Raw genomic sequence first — 19,824 nt, 5'->3', positions numbered from 1 at the left:
GTGACATTATTTTACTATATTTTGGATCATTGGGATGACTCTTTCTACTGTTTTATGAAAAATATTCTTAAAGATTCTCCAAAAACTGTAAAACGTTTTATGTTTAATAAAACAATTTAAAAACTATAGGTTTCGATTATTTCATTGATTAAGGATGAAGAAACAGGAAAAGGATTCAAAACAAAATTAACGCTTAAAATAAAACATAGCTTAGGCCACGTGGTTTTTTAATTCAATATCATCAGTTATTATAATATTGTCTAATTCTGTATTTTTTCTTCTCTTATACGAATTTTTCCATATTTCATAGAAACATACAGTCGCTTGAAATCGGTAGCAGACTAAAAGTGGCACGGAGACATGGGTGATGAGAGTCCAAGCCCAAACGCCATAAAATTGCATCTAAAACAATGTAGACATAATTATTATAATATATTATTATAATTATCGTAATATTTTATACCTTTGAATCACTTCAATGTTTTAATTTACGAGCAATATCAAATAGACCCCGCCAAATAGGCAAGAGTGTCTTAATGCGACACCGTATATAAGTCCTACGAAGTTACATTAGTCCATTGTAATGTTACATGGGCTTAACATTTGTCGTTAAAAATTGTTGTATTGACCGGTTTGTTATGAGCATTGACAAAACCGGTCAACTTTGGAGAGCTGTAACAGCGTTTCAAATTAACGAAATTTAAAAAAACTATAGAGATACACCTTCAGAAAGAGATCCTCCACAAATTGTTCTAACATAATTTTTTGATTATGTCAGATAGAAAAAAAGTTAAGCAAAAAAGATTTTTTTACTTATAACTTTTTGAATTTAGGACTTATGATAAAAAGTTACATTGTCATAATTGTAGGCAAAGCCATTTGCTACAAAATATGTGCTTACATTTTTTTTGTACGATGGATAGTTTAGGAGATATAGCCAAAAACGTGTTTTCACCCCTTTTTCCAAGATTTCGTCCGAGGGACAAGGGTGCCAAAGCCACAAACTTTGGGTTAAGCTAGTTTTGACCCCCCTACATGTCCCATAAATAAAAATGTTCAGTTCGGCCCTCAAATTGTAACATTTCAATGGAGTACATGTGAAACCTATAAAATATAATTTATACTGTATACTTTATTTATAGGTTATGTATACCGTATACATATCAGACTTGCCAATCAAATTACATATAATCAAAATTCGACGAATAATTATATGATATAATATTGTGATTTGCATTTGCTGTCTAATGAAATGCCAAACCAAAAGGCAGTCAAAACCTTATTAGATCCATAGTATTTAAATTAAAAGATTATAATTTTATCCTGTATAAAATTATAATCCTCATAGATACCTCCCGTAGAACAATTTTTTGCAGCTGATGAACTCATCTATATCCCCTATTTGCGTTTGATCCACGACTTTTTGGCGAAGAAATAATCTCCTATACAGGATAAAAGATTATTTCTTCGTACTGTACCGAACTGACGTTAGAAGTTGACAATAAACTCGACTGACATTTAACGTTTGACTAATATTTGTGATTTACCGTTTCTCAGCGTAAAGTAGTTTTTATTGTAAAAGAAGGAAAAACACCCGGATATTAATAAAATAGTAATCTATAGATAAAGAAGTTTTATCATCTGTACCTGTAAAGGATGAAACTCAGCCCTTGAATTTTTAACACGATTAAGAAGCCACAGCGCGAAGTTTCCCACTAAAAGGAATGTCACTAGTTGCCTCCCAAGTCGCCTTTTGTAATTTGTGCAGCGTCGAGACCATGCATCCAGGATTAGAAGGGTCTGGCAAGAGCTTTGTATAATTGCGCATAGTGGAGATATTATTCTGGAATTTAAATAATAATTGCGTGGATAGAGTTTATATAAAACTAAATAAAAATCAATGTTCAGCATTTACTAAGCATACATTTTTACTGCTCAATGGTATATAACCTGTCAAATGAAAACTACTATGCTAAAATAAAATAGGCGCATGGTGTTTTAGAAAATAATGCAGCAGAAAACTATATTATTATGTAAATACATGGTGCTCACATATTCACAAAGATTTTAGATTGTTCTTTATAAAAAATAAATAATTAACATATCTACAGTCAAACAGTGTGTGTGAGTTACGTCACAGTTGATTTCTAAAAAAAATAAAAGCAAATATAAACAACTATATGACTCGTTCTATTTATTAAGAAAAAAAAAACCTATCTGACTAGATTTATTTTGTCTAGTTTGATGGCTCTATGGAGCCAGGGGTGGGTCTACTTAAGGGCTTTGGGCTGCAGCCCAGGGCCCCGTGGATACAAAGGGCCCACAGTCCCCACTGAAAACATTAGGCAATAATTTTAATAAAAACATATCTGAAATTTAAAAAAAAACCTATTCTAATGTTGGAATCCCTGAGATCAATTACCTCATGTGCGATGCGCGTCTATTGAACGCAGCGGTTGCTCTGAACGCCTAACAGCTCTAAACACATCGGCTCATAGTCTAGCTGACTGATTGCAAGATAAAGACTTATATAAAAATAAAAAAAAATCGAACGCAGCGGGGAATTCCCCGTCGCTTGTTTCCGGTCGGTGTATTTTTTCGCGTGTGCGTCTATGACTAGGGACTTCCACGTAATAGCCCAGAGCCCTACAAATTCACGATCCGCCCATGTATGGAGCAGTTTAAATCACTATTGGAAGTAATACAGTACGGTAGCTGTTTCGAAGGTATGAATTCTTACCTAGTGGCCCTTCTTGCTTCAGGGTACTGATGTAAGTGAAATGCAGCGCCAATAATTTGAAATAAATAATATAGATAGACACCGAATTGTGTAACGAGCAACATCGCGTGCTCTAGCGGCAGTGCGGTGATTACTTGTCGCAAAGCCAAAGAACGCATTCTATAGAGGCACGCTACGGATGAAAGTGTCATTATTACGAATAAAATTGTCTCCCAGATGTTGATCTGAAACATATAGTATGTTGGTAAGTTCATATTTAAATAACACTACTTTGAGGGTTCTAAATAATTACCGAAGTTCATAGTACGTTAACATGTTACCTGCAACAAGGCAAGTTCCACGTGTTCCTCCTTCTGAAAGAGTCCGTTGAAGAGCATCAGACTGACAATAGTCCCAGCCAGGATTGCTACACCCATAAATAGTCCCTTATGAGCACTTCCACAGTCCACAGAAAAATGCAAATTCGATTTAACTCGACCACAACATCTGTTGTCTATGCCACTGTTTGACACTTTAGCAGTTTTCTAGAAGATGTAATCGTAAGTTTATTCTATATATTTCTATATACTCGTATATAAAATTCTCGAGTCACAATGTTCATTTCCATACTCTTCCTAAACGACTCGACCGATTCTTATGAAATTCAACTCCACAAGGTCGTAAATACGGGTTCATCGACCGAATGAGCGGTGTTATCATATATTCAGCAAGTCTGAGAATCGGCTACTATCTATCTTTCAAACCTCTAAGCGATAAGGGTTGTCCACCCCAAAAAACTTGTTTTTATTTTTTTGACAATTTTTTTGTTTTTTTATGTTACAGCATAAAAAAATACATACAACCCCTAATTTTCATCTACCCTCTACGATCAACCCCTATTTTTTATTATTGTAGATATTAATTATATCTTTATTAAACTAAAAAAAAAATCCTACAAATGATATACATGGCAAAACAAACGTTCGCCGGGTCACCTAGTATATTTATAAAATTCTCGTTGCACTGTGTTTGTAACCAAAGTCCTGCGAAGCGGCTTGACTTTTTTTATGAGTATATATTCGGTAGATTTGAGAATGCTCTCTACCCGAGTAATTAGGTTGTTTTTGCAACGTAAAAATGAGTCGTCAATACAAATTCTCAAAACTTCGTACGCAATACGTAGCAATGGCCTAGCTGCATGTATTAATTAAATAATTTGTTTTGTGTCTTGTCTTCGTAAGAAAGTATTAAACTGTTGCCCAAGGTACAATAAACGCAATGCAAATGTACGAATGTGTATGAATACATCAGTATTATCTACTTTTTAATGACAGGTAATATTAATTAACAGTGAGTAGTGGTCACATACTAGGTAGGATTCGTTTAAACTGAAATTTATTTTTGACATAACTTTTTTTTTTAAAAACGGCTAAGGTTTATTCCCCTTAATTTACATATTACTTTATTATTGACCAGACCGCTGCCCATGGACACTCATAATATCAGAGGGCTCGCGGGTGCGTTGCCGGCCTTTTTAGAATTGGTACGGAAATTCAGTGAGCAGCTGGTTCCACATAGTGGCGGCAAAAACTGCCTTAAGAAACGCTCAGTTGTGGAACGACGGACGTCGAGGTGATACGGGTGGAATTTCGTTTTCTGTCTCGACGTCCGATGAAACTCAGCTGCCGGTATTAATCCGAACAACTCCTCTGAACACTCTCTATGGTCTCTTTTTTTTAAAAGCCCGACAAAACGAGCCTTCTACTTCTTCTTCTTTAGGTAGTATGAGTTCCCATGGGTATCACTTAACCATAGGTTACCCCCATGCCCCCTATTCTATAAAATAAAAAATCTTACCGATCCTGGCACAGTGCAAATGTCATTCCATATAACCATTATAATAATTGAGCAGAGGAGGCTGTATTCAACTCCACAAGGTCGTAAATACGGGTTCATCGACCGAATGAGTGGTGTTATCATATCAGAGACTTTGCATGTCCAAACTGTAGTTATGTTTGTCCCATTAATTATTGAGTAAGTTGTCACATTGGTTTGTCTCAAAAATGCGGGTTTATTATAGGCGACCGCGACAATATCGTCCCTCGTTTCTTGTATTACCACGTTCAGCCATTCGCATACATTTGTAGCTATTAAGTGCATGAGGCCGAATCTGTCTAGAACGACGCCTCGCATTGGATCTAATATCTGAAAAAGTTTTGGAAAAAAAAATAGTGTAATTTATTTTCTTAAAAAAACTATATAATATATATGTATAATAGTATTATTTGCTTTGTTCTTTTGCAAGAAGAAAGGCTTTTATGAATTAATGATGGTATCTAGAGGGGATTGTCCTTTCAATTAATATGTATTTTTTTTAACGTTCACAAGTGTACATTGTGTTACCTAAATGAATAAATGATTTTGATTTAATTTATAAAGGGCAGAAATATAAGAGTCATTTGGGCCGAAGGGTTCAAGTTTACAGCCAGGAAATATGGTGCCAGGTAGGCATTTGCAGCTGACTAAGAGCTACAGCTGATATTGAGGTCTGCTATAGGTTTTTTTTTTAAAATTAATTTTAGTGTTTTTTTTATAGTATGTTTTATTATTTGTCTATTCAAGCTTTCTTCCAGTTTTAATAAAAAAAAGTGCGTGTGTACAAAGGACAGATGTCAGAAGTGAAACTTTTTGGGCAAACTATTTTTTAAGTCTTGTTCATATTTATACAAATCAAAAACTTTAGATTCCCGAGCCTTAGAGGGAGGGAAAAACGGAGATATGTTAGGAATTTAATGAATTTAATTCTCAATAGAATATTAAAAGTGTCGAAAATTAATACAAATAATAAATGAAATTTTTCAATTTATTTCTTCGATAATAAAACACGTGGCATTTTTATTTACAATTCGTCATTTGCGATTTCAATAAATTATTTTGCATAAAATATAAAATACTAATATTTAATAAATTCTCTTTATGAAATTTTAATTTTAAAAATAGTAGTTCGACCTTCTCACTCTCTCTCAATCGGTCTCAATCTCTCTCTACATTTTCTTCGACAAAAACGCTGCACGTCTTCGTGACGTCCCATAAAAATTATACCCTATTTAAAAAAATAAAAGATAATTTATTGTTTTAAAACTTACGTCTGTGTATGAGAAAATAAATATTGTCTGAGCAACCATGAAAAGTATTCGTAAAGCCGGTTTTAAAGCGACAATGATCAGTTGACAATCGCCCGAAAGATCAAAGTACTCCCCGAATTGTAGGCACGAATAAATTATGGACCCCACGCTGAACCCCGCCACACCCATATGTAGGTAGAAGCTTCCGTAACGTATACGTACTAAGTTATCTGAAAAGGAAATATATGGTTACCCTTGCGCAATTGTTTGTGTGGTAAAAAAATTCAGTGCCATGCAACCAGCCCTGCGATTCTGTAACTCACTTTTCGAACTTACACAGCGGTTTTCGCATCGGCGGTCGCTCGCGATAAGGTGGGAGCTTATAGTTTATTGTTTATCAGACTGCCAAATCATAAAATGTCTGCTTCACGACTGATTTGAGAGCGACCGCCGATGCGAAAACCGCTGTGTGAGTTCGAAAAGTGAGTTACAGAATCGCAAGGCAGTGGCCTCAGAAAGCATTTGTTTTTTTTTAAATTTGCATTATATTAATGAAGTGCCTTCCGTGCCTGACACATGTCTTAGACCCAAAGACAGCCGGTTTCCACATAATGTTTGCTTTGTGTGCACATAATGAAATACATATATAATACAGATATTTTTTATAAAAAATCATTTGGTTCATTTGACGCAAATAAATCAGTGGCGCTACAACCTTTTTAAGCGTGGGCCTAAGATTTGTGAATCTGTTTTATGATCGTTTATCAATCTAATAGGCAGGTAGGTAAGCCTCCTGTGCCTGACAAACGCCGTCGACTTTTTGGGTCTACGGCAAGCCGGTTTCCTCGCAATGTTTCCTTTACCATTCAAGCGAATGTTAAATGCACACATAGAAAGAAAATCTATTGGTGCACGGACCGGTAACGAACCTACGACCTCAGGGTTGAGAGTCGCATGCTGAAGCCACTAGGCCAACACTGCAATTTGACGCAAATGGCGTTTGAAATACATACTAAATTATTTCATATAAAATATTATATATAAATAAACAATGTACATTACCATCTCTTCTTCTTTTGGCTATTCGTAGGTGGTAAAAAGTGTATGCCAGGAAAAGCATACTTGTAGCGTACAAATATATTGTGAATACCTTAAAAAAAATATTAGAAAGAAATAAATGATAAAACACAAAACATACAACGGAGGTCCTGATTTAGATTCTTCGGTTTGGGTTGAACAATATATGTTTTGACTTATAATACATAAAACTCAGGCGTCTAGTAAAAAAAATCGATCTTTTCTTAACTCACTTAGAGTTTTTAATGCGTATTTTACAACCCTACCTGAAAGACCATAGACTTGTACCACTGACAGAGTCAGAAAACGGTTAATGTAGAGATATATTTTTAACTTTTTTATTCCGAAGATCTGGCAGCTACCTCGGACAAAGAATTAGTCTAGCAATTCAAAGGGGGAACGCTGCCAGTATCTTCGGAACCTTGCCTAAAGGGACTCCTTTTAATGATATATTTTAGTTTATGTTAAGTTTAGTTATTTATTTCAATGTATATTATTTTATTATTTCTTACTGTAAATATAGTATTATATATTTTAAACTTACATCTGACGAAATATTCGTGTACAATTCGTTCTGTATAGTACTTGTTACTGGCAGAGCTAAACCCATTACAATCAATAGTTTAGCATAAAATGCAGAGAGCACAACGGTCATTGATTCGCTGTAATTAAATGAGATATTGGGCTAATTAGTGAAATGTGGCAAATGTAATCATTAAACACTAAATTAGAATGCATTTTAGATAAATTGTTTGCAGCACAAATATTTTGCTGTGTGCAAATTAGCTTCGAAAATGCTATACAGGTCGGTTTATTTTGAATTGATATAAAACCTTTGTGGTGTAAATTTTTTCAGTAAAACCTTTTTTCATTTGGTTCTTATGTTGTACCACGTATCCAAAAAATTGTTACAGCTATCAAACTATTTAATCTACCTTAAAATTATAGATCAGTGCCGTGTAATGCTTTCAAGGGGAAGGTGATTAAATTTTTCAAGACAAAGTGCCTTTTTGACAACAATTATAAATTACTTAAATGTTCTTATTATTATGAAATTATGATAATTAATATGAAATTTGTATGCCTATTTTTATATGACTGTGCGATTTTATAATTAAAAATCTGAATGTACCAATTTCTTTGCAAATAAACGATAAAATTATTTTATTAAAAAAAAAAATGTGTAAAATTCGATTTTCAATTGTTTTTGTATTCAGTTTTGACAGTTACTTCGAAAATCCGTAATTTTTTAAAACGTTTCGACTCGGAAGTAACGCGGCTGGCTCGCAATATCAACGCTGCGTTCGAAGAGGAGACTAATAAAGTGCGTTGTTGGTTTAAACCAGCTGCCCACTGAAGTATTTCCGAATCAATTCCACTTAGGGTCCTTTAAAGAGCGAACTGATTCTTAAAAGGGCAATGCACTCGCGTGTTCCTGGCATTGAGTGTCCATGGGCCTCCTGCCCATTTGCTTTATATAAAATAACCCATTCATAACAAACTCACTTGAAGAACCAACCACGAGGGCATCAATAAAGAGTTGATGCGAGTGAGTTGGAGATTTTTGCTATACCCATTTTTTTTGATATACACTACTTTCATTTCATATAGGTACACTACTTTAAATTCACAATGATAATTTTTTTTATATACTACTTCAGTCAAATCGGTCCAGCTGTTTAAGAGGAGTTCAGTGACATACACACGTACAATAGAATTATATATATAAAGATAAATAAATTATTATTTTGAATCTTGTAAAAAACTCCATATATGTATTATTATTGTCTGCAAAAAAATATTTGTTTGAAAAATATTAGTTATGGTGTAATCTAGCCCTGTGCATAGCAATTATTTTACAATTGTCTTAGTTACTTACTCTCCATGAGACAACCGAGGTGGGCGGGGCTCTGCTGGAAGCTGTTCAACACTGGAACTGCTACTCCTGGGCAGCACTATGCTCAGTCGGGGCAAGAAATGTGGTGTGTGGTCCCTGAAAATGATTAAACACATACATGTGTATGGTGATCTTAATCTATTCGATTTGCTTATTTGTTTCGAAAATACGCGTTTGTAGATAATATGGACTAAGTCGATGCTTGCGTACTCTTTATTTTATAGATTTACAATACGTATAAGACTACCTATTATTGGTTGGCCTAGTGGCTTCAGCGTGCGACTCTCATACCTGAGGTCGTAGGTTCGATCCCCGGCTGTGCACCAATGGACTTTCTTTATATGTGCGCATTTAACATTCGCTCGAACGGTGAAGGAAAACATCGTGAGGAAACCGACATGTCTTAGACCCAAAAATTTAACGGCATGCGTAGATTACCAAATGATCATGAAATTTTCTTTTCTTAAAAAAATTCAATATTTTAAGAAATTCAAGTCAAGATGAATGTTTCATAATCCATGTAGAAACATTAAGACTGCTCTCTTCTAAGATAAGTAGTCCAAAACTTGATAATTTTTCTAGGAAACTTGTCTGTAAGTGTTCTTATATAATCTGAAATATTGTGTTTAATGATAGCCATGATAAACCGTTGAGAAATTATAAGTGGACAAACATACACATTAAATGTAATCCTTAGAATTAACAAATTTTGGATAACAGCTTGATAAATTATGACTACATATGATTCATCACATAATATTCCATTGTGAGTCACGAATGTATCGAAATTAAGACACTCAAATTGGAACGCCATTTTGAAGAACACTTAAACTACAAAAGAAAATATTAACAACAAAATTGCAAGTCTAAACCAAGGAATAAACTAAAGAACATATTAATTACATAGGAAAATCTAAAACAGGAGCGTTTTAATGAAGACTTCCGACTCACCTTTCATCTTCAGGCACCGGTACCAGCGGTTCAGCTCTTTCCCGCCATTCTTTACTTAGACTACGATTTAAATTATCCCTTTTCTTCGCCATAGATCACGTCACAGTTTTCTCTATGGCAATTATTTTGAATTTGGAATTGCCTTTGTAAATTGAATTTAGAATAATTTTTACGAGATCCGATCACATGTGACGTGAACACTGAACTGTGCGCACGTCATATTTACATTCACTTATGTGCTTATTACTTGATCATTTGTAAGACTCGGGGTGTGAAGTGGTCGAGTGGACATTCTTATTTTTTTAATATTATCTCTGTACGATGTTATGATCCCTTTAATGTGTTAATTCAATTTGTAGTTATTCTTCCGCATGATTACTTTAATATTTAACAACAGATTAACCGATGTATTTTCTAACTTACAGCTATAATCTAGTGATTAACAGATTTATTGACTATGTTGTGTAGATTTATAATACCTTACGTGTATTATAAACACACGCACCTAACCCTGAAGTCGGGCGTTCTAATGCCGGCTGTGCACAATAGGATTTTTTCACATGCGCAATTTATACTTGCTTATACGGAATACACATCTAAGACTCAGATATTGAAATACTACAGACTTATAAGCTTTAAATTTAATAATAATAACACTTTATTTACATCACAATAACACAAAACAAGAGAAAAAATTTAAATAAATGAACATAAAGGATGTAAATGGGCGGTCTTACTGTAAAAAGAAGTTTCTACCAGACAACCCAATCATAAATAATATTTTTAAAATACAATACAGAACTTAAAACTACGCCATACTAATAAATAGTTACAACATTATGTATTAAAAGCTACTTGAAGTAAAGAAAGAACATATTAAATAAACATTACTTAAGAAACTTATTTTACATAGTACTAACATAAAAAAATTCTAAATTTAAATCTATTGAATAAATGTCCACATAAAATAAACCGAAGAATAATTAGCAGCCGGTGTCACATTCAGTCCTCCTAACGAGCCATGTGACCCCCCACTTCACCCCCGCATCTTGTACTGCGCGATTAATTAGATGTCTAACTCTAAGCTATCCTTGGACTCGATCGACCATAATTGATAAGAAAAATAAAACCTGTCTGCGTTTTAAATACCGCACACGTCTAGAATTTTTTCAATCGTGTCTATAATTTTTATTATTATATATCGTTAATAGGGTTCTATGATCGTTGATCTGGCGTTCGAAACTTAAACAGTAATGACGTTATTTTTCATGAAACTGTAATCTGACTTGTTTAAAAATCGAACGTAGGGTTTTAGTCCAGTCAGTCAAGACAATTAATTCATTATAATTCCAAAAGTTTTCAAATTTTGATGTAAGGTCGGGAGTGGTATTAAAACAAACTATAAAATTTTGCAACCTGCTCTGCGGTCCGGAACATTGTTAAAAATAAGTTTTGGTCGTGAAAAAAATTCCAAAAGTTCTGCAAACTTGGGGAAGTTTTCGATATAATATTTCATATCACGTATAAAATTTGCAACCAACCTAAGTGTACGGAACATTTTTTGTTATTAAAAATTAATGTTTTTCTTTATTAAACTGAAGGAAAACGTTCCAAAAGTTCTGCAAATTTGACAGATATATCGAAAATAAAATAAATAACAAAAAATGTTCCGTACACTTAGGTTGGTTGCAAATTTTATACGTGATATGACATATTATATCGAAAACTTCCCCAAGTTTGCAGAACTTTTGGAATTTTTTTCACGACCATACAGCAAAAATTAATTTAATTGCAATTTTAACAATGTTCCGGACTGCGGACAAGGTTGCAAAATGAGATTTATTGTCGTCCCAATGTACCATTCACTTGACCGAAGTTTGAAAACTTTTGGAATTATTATCAAATTTTCGATTTCTAATGTCTATAATGACTGGTCTATTTACCCTATTACTTTAGTGTCTCTTTATAGACACTTTAATAGGAATAAATTTAAAGATTCAGATGTTTGTTTATCATAAGTATTTTAGTATTTGTATTCTAATTTTGTTTCTATTATTGATAGGGAGGCGGGGGGGGGCTGACGAGTCTACGTGACGCCATTTAATTGGTGGTTAAGTGTGTGGCAGTCATGCCATTTAGGTGGGTAACGCACCCACTAAATGTCTGGCTTTTGTGACACTCCTGGTATGTTCTTTTTTTAAATAATTGAAGGTCGTATCTCCCAGGCCACTCCACCGGGAGTTGTGTCCATAGTTCGCTAGTTCGAAAAACAAAATGCCTAGTGATGTGAAGTGATGTGAAGAAGGAGTTAATACGGGTTGTACAGTTATGAAACGAGAGAGAGAGATCTACCTAAACAACTCTTCAGAACATAGTGTTCTGTAGTTTTTGTGGAAAACGCATAGAGACGCAATGTCTCTGCCTAGAGAGGGAATCAAGCTGATCAGTAATACAGAGATTGACAATTCGACAAGCCCTTCGCTGAATTTGATCAAAAGGAAGAAGCTGGTGTTTGGAGGCCCAGAGATATCAGCAGTATTCCATGTGAGGTCGTATTTAGTCTTAGAATCTAAGAGTATATGGGTTGAAATAATATGTTATATTATATCCGTTATCATATTTATAGTGCTGAATCCTGGACAATACAGCTGAAAAGAGAAAAATAGATGCCCTCGCAATGTGGTGTTGGAGGTGGATGTTAAGGATTTCCTGAATAGGTAAGGAAACAAACGTGTCTATACTAAGATGGTTACAGGTAAAAACACTTAACCAACGCTTTTCCTAAGTTTATTTGGACATGTAACATGCAGAGATCCAGAATGATAAGAAAAACTGATCGTGACTGGCAGAGTGGAGGGCATCAGACCTCGAGCCCCAACCCCTACTCGCTAAACCGATCAAATAAAGGCGCTAACGGATCAAATAAAAGGCTTATAGAAGAGAGGGGAGACTGGAGGAAGTTGTGCGGTGCACTAATATGAAAGGAAGAGTGCGACTGAAGATCTACTATCAAATAGTAGTATAGGTATGTTATCTAAAGCTGGCGGCTTCAACACATTTACACTTTGTGCTTGTGTAGTGTCTGTGAATAAGCGCGAGACGTGATGTCAAACTGAAATACAATCACAAATACATCATGAAAAGACTGTCCATCTCTCTCGCGCTCGGTCAAGCTTATGAGTATAAAAGAGACAGTTATTGTTTTTCTTTTGCTACTGTTTATGTTGATCTTTACTGTTTTATATTATTATTATTTTATACATGTTGATCTTTTTTCAAACATTACCAGGGCAATCTCGTGAAATGGTGCGCAAAATATTTTTAATTATTTTAAGCATCTTAATAAAAACAGTTTAATGAAAAAATGTTATATTTAATTTGACATCAGATGCGACTGGGGTTTCTAAGAGGAGTATTGAAAGAATAGTTAGTGAAGTAAAAGTGAAGTGTGTTGAGCTAGATGGAGCTTATGTCGAAAAATGAAAAATTATTTACACGAACTACTCTTTCACGTTCTTGGGCTGGCTTAGAACTTTTGGATCCACCCTCGTATGCACCTAATATTTATATGTATTTGACACATTTTTATTTATTTACAACCCACCCAACCTTACTAAAACCAGAGTGGACTAAAATGTATAGCATGGCAAAAAAGTAATATTTTGAAACATACTGTATGTGAAATTGCATTAGTGTGAGTACTGTGAACCCGCCAGCTTTCGATAACCGACCTATAGCTCCCGTAGTTCCAATGTGTGCAAGTATTGTACATTTAATTTATGTCTGGATTCTGCATCTTACCCTAAGAATTTTGTATATATGCACAATATTCCGATAGATTTGAATTAGAAAATGTTTGTAGTCAAAGATTGCATCAGTTATATATTTTACAGTGAATAAACTTTTTTTAATTACATTTGTAAAAGAACTGCGGTCATATATTTGCCACAGATAAGAAACTTTTCCACTTCTACAAGTTATTACGCATAAAACTTACCTACTGTGGCGAATTCTTCTTTCTAGTGAGGTTGATGTTTGGCGTAGAGGATGATGCAAATGCGGCAGCCGGTGCTCGTAGCTCGTAGAAGGTTTTACGTCACTAAAGTTATTTTGATTAAGGATTATAAGTGCAGTAACAAATGTTTGCTTGAGCAATATTTGCAATTTTTATAATTTTTATTTTTTTTAATGTGGGGGCAAAAGGGCAGCAGGCTCACCTGATGATAAGTGATACCGCATACATTGCCAGCCTTTTAAGAATTGGTACGCTCTTTTCTTGAAGTCGAATTGGTTCGTAAATACTTCAGTGGACAGCTTGTGGGCTGGAATATCATTTCCTGCCATAACGTCCGATGATGAAACTTAGCTTCAGGTATTAATCTAAACAACTCTGAACACTCCGTGTTCGTTTGTTTTAGTCGTACAACCAAAACAACCTGCATTCCGTATAAGAAATCCAATCATTCGTGCAGATGTTCATACTTTATTATCTTGAGATATAAATGTTAATTTTCTTTGAATAATTACACCCAAGTCCAATCTCCTAAACCTCCTTCAATGGTGCGCCGTCAATCTCATACACAAGTGGTTTTTTGTTTTAGTTTAGAGAATTGAGTTAGTTACTATATTGTCCTAAATATTATTTATTTATTTATTTACACTTCGTTGCAAATAAAAGAAACACAATACATAAAAATTATAAGCGATGCAACGGGCGGCCTTATCGCTAATAAGCGATCTCTTCCAGGCAACCCTCGTTAAAGAGAAAAACTAAAAAAAAAAAACATGATGCGTGCAAGAAGTGCAGAACCAAATGTTATATAAAATATATATATTAACCTTAATCTAAAGTAATACAAAAGAAAATATTAATAACAGACTAAAAACTTAAAAGCTAATCTTACAAATTCATGAACAGCGAATAGTGATGCAAAAGGAAACATAAGATTTATACAAGTCACGATTGATCAGGATAGGATAAGGTTAAGAAATGATTATATAGAAGAGTTTTAAAAGATGACAGAGAGGTAGCCAATCGTACGGAGTCGGGCAGCCTATTCCACAACTTAATAGCGGATATATTATATTAGTAGGTTAGCAATAGAATATATAAAATCATAAAATTAAAAAGGGCACATGCAGTCCATTGCAAAATGGAACCTGACAATTTATAAAATAGGCTGAAAGAAGAGTAATACATACCAAATAATATCTGTCACACTCTCTTCCATTGTATTTTTAAACACATTAACAAGTAGTACTGAATCTCAAGTGTTTTGGTTACAGATAAAAACTACTAAATGGTGATTATCGTGTCAATCTTTCAGATGCCACCACTATTTAGATATGACGCAGAGATCTTGTACATCAGATAACACTATATCATTTTCTCATGTTTCGTTTCTTAGGATCTGTTTAACAATATATGGATGAAGTACCAAATAGCATATAACATATAAATTATTTGGAAGATAAATTGTGCTATTTGACACTTCATCGGATTCATACCTTATGATGCACTTTATGTGACGAATAGCGCTATCTGACAGTCGTGGTAACAATAGTGTTTATCCTACCAATAAGTAATAAATAGCTAATTTGGAACTTATGTAGAACTTATCCATACATTGTGAAACAGACCCTTAAACTTATAAACATCTGCGATGTTACCTCCATTGAAAACCAGGGTCCTATTTGAAAATATTGAACTGACTTAAAAATACACTAAAATGTTTTTTGCGACAACTGCCTTGCGATTCTAACTCTGTGCGAAAACCACTGTGCGAGTTCGAAAAGTGAGTTACAGAATCGCAAGGCTGAGCGTTATTTAAGGTAGCTTTTTCCGCGTACCACCACTATGTGGGACCTATCCGCTAGATAGTCCATTGAAATGTTACATTTTTTAGGCCTAACCTTGCGTTTTTTAGAGGACGCAATTTTATTTTTTTGATGTGTAGGGGGGGTCAGTGTAAAGCTAAAACCAAGTTTGTGGGGTCGCCACCCTTGTCCCACGGCCGCCATCTTGGAAAAAGGGGTCCAAAAACCACGTTTTTGGCTATATCTCCTAAACTATCCATCCTACATTTAACTTGTGAAGACACATTTTGTAGCAAATCGCTGTGCCTACAATTATGTTTATGTAACTTTTTATCATAAATCCAAAATTTAAAAAGTTATAAGTAAAAAAAGTGAAAATATTTTCTATTTCTAAAGTTGACTAGGTGCGTCAATGCTCATGACAAGCCGATCAAAACAGCAGTTTTACCTTACTTTTAAGATCTCTCGTTTATTTTAAACAAATTTTCCAAATATATTTTTTTTTATTTTTTTTTTATTCCTACAATTTTACTTATTGGTATTCCTAGTAGGCCTATTCCACAGACAACTTGCTGATATGGTAATGTTCGACATAATTATACTATCAATCAGTTATTAGAATAGCTAGCTATCACTTTTTTATTTATAACTTTTTGAATTTTGGATATATGATAAAAAGTTACATGGACATAATCGTAGACACAGCGATTTGCTACAAAATGTGTCTTTGCAAGTTTTATGTACGATGGATAGTTCAGGAGATATAGCCAAAAACATGGTTTTTGGACCCCTTTATCCAAGATGGCGGCCGGGGGACAAGCACGCCAACCCCACAAACTTGGAGTTAAGCTTGTATTGACCCCCCCTACATGTCCCATAAATAAAATTGCGTCCTCTAAAAAACGCAACCCCAAATGTAACTTTTCAATGGACTAAGAGTCCTTTACGAAAAGAGAGTTCAATTGTTGAATGTGGTTAGTAATACTTGTAGTTACTATTCCTGTTGCGCCTTTTACTATCGGTTTGATTTGTGGAATACCCAAACGAGTTCGGACTTTTTTTACACGCTTTATATTAGCTTCACCTGTATGTATTTATGCATGTATGTATGTATGTATGTATGTATGTATGTATGTAACCGACTCCTTCGGACTCGATTTTGACCCACTTTAAACGGACAGATTTTATTCAAATTTTGCGCACCTGTCAAAGATCGATGACAATGCAATAATCCGAAAAAAAAAAATTTTTTTTAAATAAAAACTAAAAAATAAATAATAGTTAAAAAAAACTAAAAAACACGCTTTTAACGGGTTGCTCTATAGATGAAAAATATGGCACAGAGCGCCCCACGCTTTTTCACAATAATACCAGTATTTCTGTTCATTACCATTTTCAGCCTAAATTAGGAATTATTAGTAATAATAATAATTTATTTGCAAGAATATGGTACAAAAATCTTATGGTTGTATAATCTAAACTCTGCATATTCTGCCACATATAATGGCGTGCAAATTTATCTTACATAATTAAAAATTAGAATTTTACGTAGTAGTTATATATTACAATCAAACCTTATGTGATTTTATCATCACATTATTAAAATATATTATTATGTTATCAAATTAATATTCATTTAAATGTTTAACTCAAATAATAATAATTAATATAACAATATTAATAAGGTTATACTCCTTTTGGCGAGTTAGGGAATAATGATGAGAGTAAATTTTTACGATGCGCGCGCACACCGTCACAAAAAAACCGACACCATGAAGTTAGCTATGGTCAACATTTTAGTATTTTCTATTGTTAGTGTCGTTTTTTCTACAAACGTAATAAAATTTTTGAAAAGATTTTTACCTTGTTACGTCAAATAAGTATAACTTCTAACGCGTGTACATAAGTACACACGTATTTTATTTTTCCATTAAGTAGTATATAAAATATATATTATTTTATTTTGCAAGCTTTCAAACCATTTTAATAGATAATAAAAAATTATGTCCCGTGTAGCCGAATCTACTCCAAGCATAAACAAAATGAATTAAATGACGCGGGAATTTAAGCAAAAGAGGTGATATATTGTTATTTGTCTGTCGTGTTGAAGGTCAAGAGAGCGTTAAACGATTCACCACGATTTAGAAACTGGGTGACTTGTAAGATTTTCCTGTTGATATAAAAAATGTATTGTACACAGCGGCTAACTTAATTACCATTGAATGGTATTGCCATTCAATAATATAGCTACGCCGTAGGGGCGATGTCTACAAATACTATAGATAGTGATTAAAGCGTGAACATAAAAGCGATTTCCTTTATTATATGGCAATTTATAAAATTACGTTATAAAGCTAAATTATAAATAAATAAAAATAAAAATCACTTTATTTGACGTAAAAACATTATATTTTGTACTTCAATTCCAAAGGTTGTAAACATACAATAGGCCATGAATAGTTATTATTACGAATCGTTATTATTACTATTCATTTTGGTTAACCTTATACATAAAAATATACTTCTATGAGCACTAGCGTTTGAACTAGACCTATCCTGTATCTTAAACGCTAGAAACATTATAAAACCTTAGTTCAACCAAAACGATTTCGAAACTATGAACGGTACATTTTTGTTTAAAATAAAGCATTGGTTCTTTAATTGACCTCAATTAATTAATTTAGTACCTTAATTTAGTGGTATGGTTTGATTCCGTGTTAAAAAAAATAAAAGCCAAGTGTTTTTTTAAATATCAATGAAATTGAGGAAATGTGTTATCGTTTTTATGATTGACGTCTATAAATGATTATTTTATTTTGGTCTTATAGGGACGAACTTTGAAAGCTGATAGCGGAGATTTTATTGAAGCTGCATCTATCGAATTGGCTGTCTAGTCTGTTTCTATTCTGGTTTACCAAATCAACATGGAAAAAAATTTAAAATTGTTTTATTCTATTATTCTTTCTATTTTATTTTATTAATTGGTTCTGTTTAGCCAACGCATCAATCAATCAATTCATTCGCAGACCGAAACTTGACACAATGTGAAAACACAGTAACATCACAGCGGCCCTCAAAGCCAACATAACTCATGTGCCAGAGTTAGATAAATCAGATGCTAAGAGGTGCGGCGCAAACCTTCGATGATATCACAGTTTGTTTGTAAAATATAAAGATAGGAAGTGTCTAATGAAAACCCTATATTTGATTAACATTACGATTGCTCTTTCAATTGCATGCTGATTATTACGGCCGTTAAATTTAAGATTCATTTCTATATATTTTGCATTGTAAGATACAAAGCAATAAAGCTACTATAGTGAGAAATCATCCGTGAAGGTTCCAATAACACACAGTTTCTGAAATCCGAAGGAAAGGTATCAATAATTCTCAATTCAGGCAGAGCTACGTTCGTCAAACAGTCCGGGCTGTCAAGGGCCTTCAGGCCTACAGTTTTCCATATTTTTTTCTAATGCAATGCAATCTGTGAATAATACCAGATTATTAGACATAACACTTAATATCCTGAAAACTAACAGATGACAAAACCCTATATATAAACCCTATGTAATAGGTCTATGGTCTATTCTCTGTAAATGCAAAATCATTTGACACCTCGATAAACCAAATCGGCCCACGAACAGTGGACCTCAGCAAGCAGCGTTTTAAGATAGGCAAAAAACGCGTTGAATTTATAACTTCGTCATTAGGCTTTTTTGAAGTTGGTAATAAAAGCTATGTTATTAGTAGCCTAAGACTTCCTCCATCTACCAACATTCCTCTAATTGTTAAGGATTTAGGCGTAAAAGTGTAACAAACGTTTTTCATAATATTATTCTTTTACACAGTGATTATAATTATCATGGTTTCCCTTTGTAAACAAATATTTTATAAACTGTGAAATTTATGTTAAATAGGCCGCACTTTGTCTTTCTTTTGTATACATTGAGACACAAATGACAAATTGTAAGAAATTTTTATTATTCCAAAAAATATTTAAACATTTAAAAATAGAGGTTTATTTTTGAAGCTGTTCTTCCATATTTCAAACAGGCATATCGTTGAGTGGAATCTGTAGAATATGGCTAGTGGCATAGAGACGTGTGTGATGATGGTCCAAGCCCAGGGTCCATAGAATTCTAGATGAGCTGGTCTGAACTCGGCGCGATTCTGTAAAAGGTTTTTACTTAGGTTTAAAACTACTTATATAGGGTTTTTCAACAAGAACTTTGTTTTCT

The 19,824-nt window shown here is 33.8% G+C and overlaps 2 protein-coding genes across 5 annotated transcripts in view; both read right to left on the bottom strand.

Moving 5' to 3' along the window:
• Positions 1-204: 204 nt before the first annotated feature.
• LOC125061648 (proton channel OtopLc-like) lies at positions 205-15,046 on the bottom strand. Of its 2 annotated transcripts, XM_047667174.1 has the most exons (11): positions 14,972-15,046; positions 13,767-13,868; positions 8,801-8,914; positions 7,466-7,583; positions 6,907-6,994; positions 5,866-6,074; positions 4,577-4,924; positions 3,061-3,264; positions 2,741-2,964; positions 1,648-1,843; positions 205-402 (listed from the first exon to the last, which is right to left on the bottom strand). In XM_047667174.1, the coding sequence occupies exons 1-11, from the start codon at positions 14,998-15,000 to the stop codon at positions 211-213; spliced, it is 1,824 nt and encodes a 607-aa protein (XP_047523130.1). In that variant the 5' UTR covers positions 15,001-15,046; the 3' UTR covers positions 205-210. The 2 variants fall into 2 exon arrangements, with proteins under 2 accessions (XP_047523130.1, XP_047523131.1); XM_047667175.1 differs by lacking the exons at positions 13,767-13,868; positions 14,972-15,046 and adding an exon at positions 9,770-9,993.
• A 4,497-nt stretch (positions 15,047-19,543) lies between these two features.
• Positions 19,544-19,824, bottom strand: part of LOC125061558 (proton channel OtopLc-like) — a 30,496-nt gene continuing 30,215 nt past the window's right edge. For all 3 annotated transcript variants that reach the window (XM_047667031.1, XM_047667032.1, XM_047667030.1), the window contains exon 14: positions 19,544-19,756. In XM_047667031.1, the coding sequence (XP_047522987.1) occupies positions 19,583-19,756 (174 nt within the window). In that variant the 3' untranslated portion in view covers positions 19,544-19,582. The remainder of the gene's footprint in view (positions 19,757-19,824) is intronic.

The sequence above is a fragment of the Pieris napi genome, chromosome 23, assembly GCF_905475465.1.
Source record: "Pieris napi chromosome 23, ilPieNapi1.2, whole genome shotgun sequence".
NCBI classification, from domain to species: Eukaryota; Metazoa; Arthropoda; class Insecta; order Lepidoptera; family Pieridae; genus Pieris; species Pieris napi.
This window is presented reverse-complemented; position numbering and strand designations above follow the sequence as displayed.

What these genes read in the sequence shown, in the direction of transcription:
- LOC125061648 (XM_047667174.1), bottom strand. Translation starts at nt 15,000, where the DNA reads ATGGAAGAGAGTGTGACAGATATTATTTG. An exon ending in CCTCGGTTGTCTCATGGAGA is followed by an intron (nt 7,584 to 8,800) that starts GTAAGTAACTAA and finishes ATTTAATTACAG; the next exon opens with CGAATCAATGACCGTTGTGC. An exon ending in CTGAGTTTCATCCTTTACAG is followed by an intron (nt 403 to 1,647) that starts GTACAGATGATA and finishes ACATTGTTTTAG; the next exon opens with ATGCAATTTTATGGCGTTTG.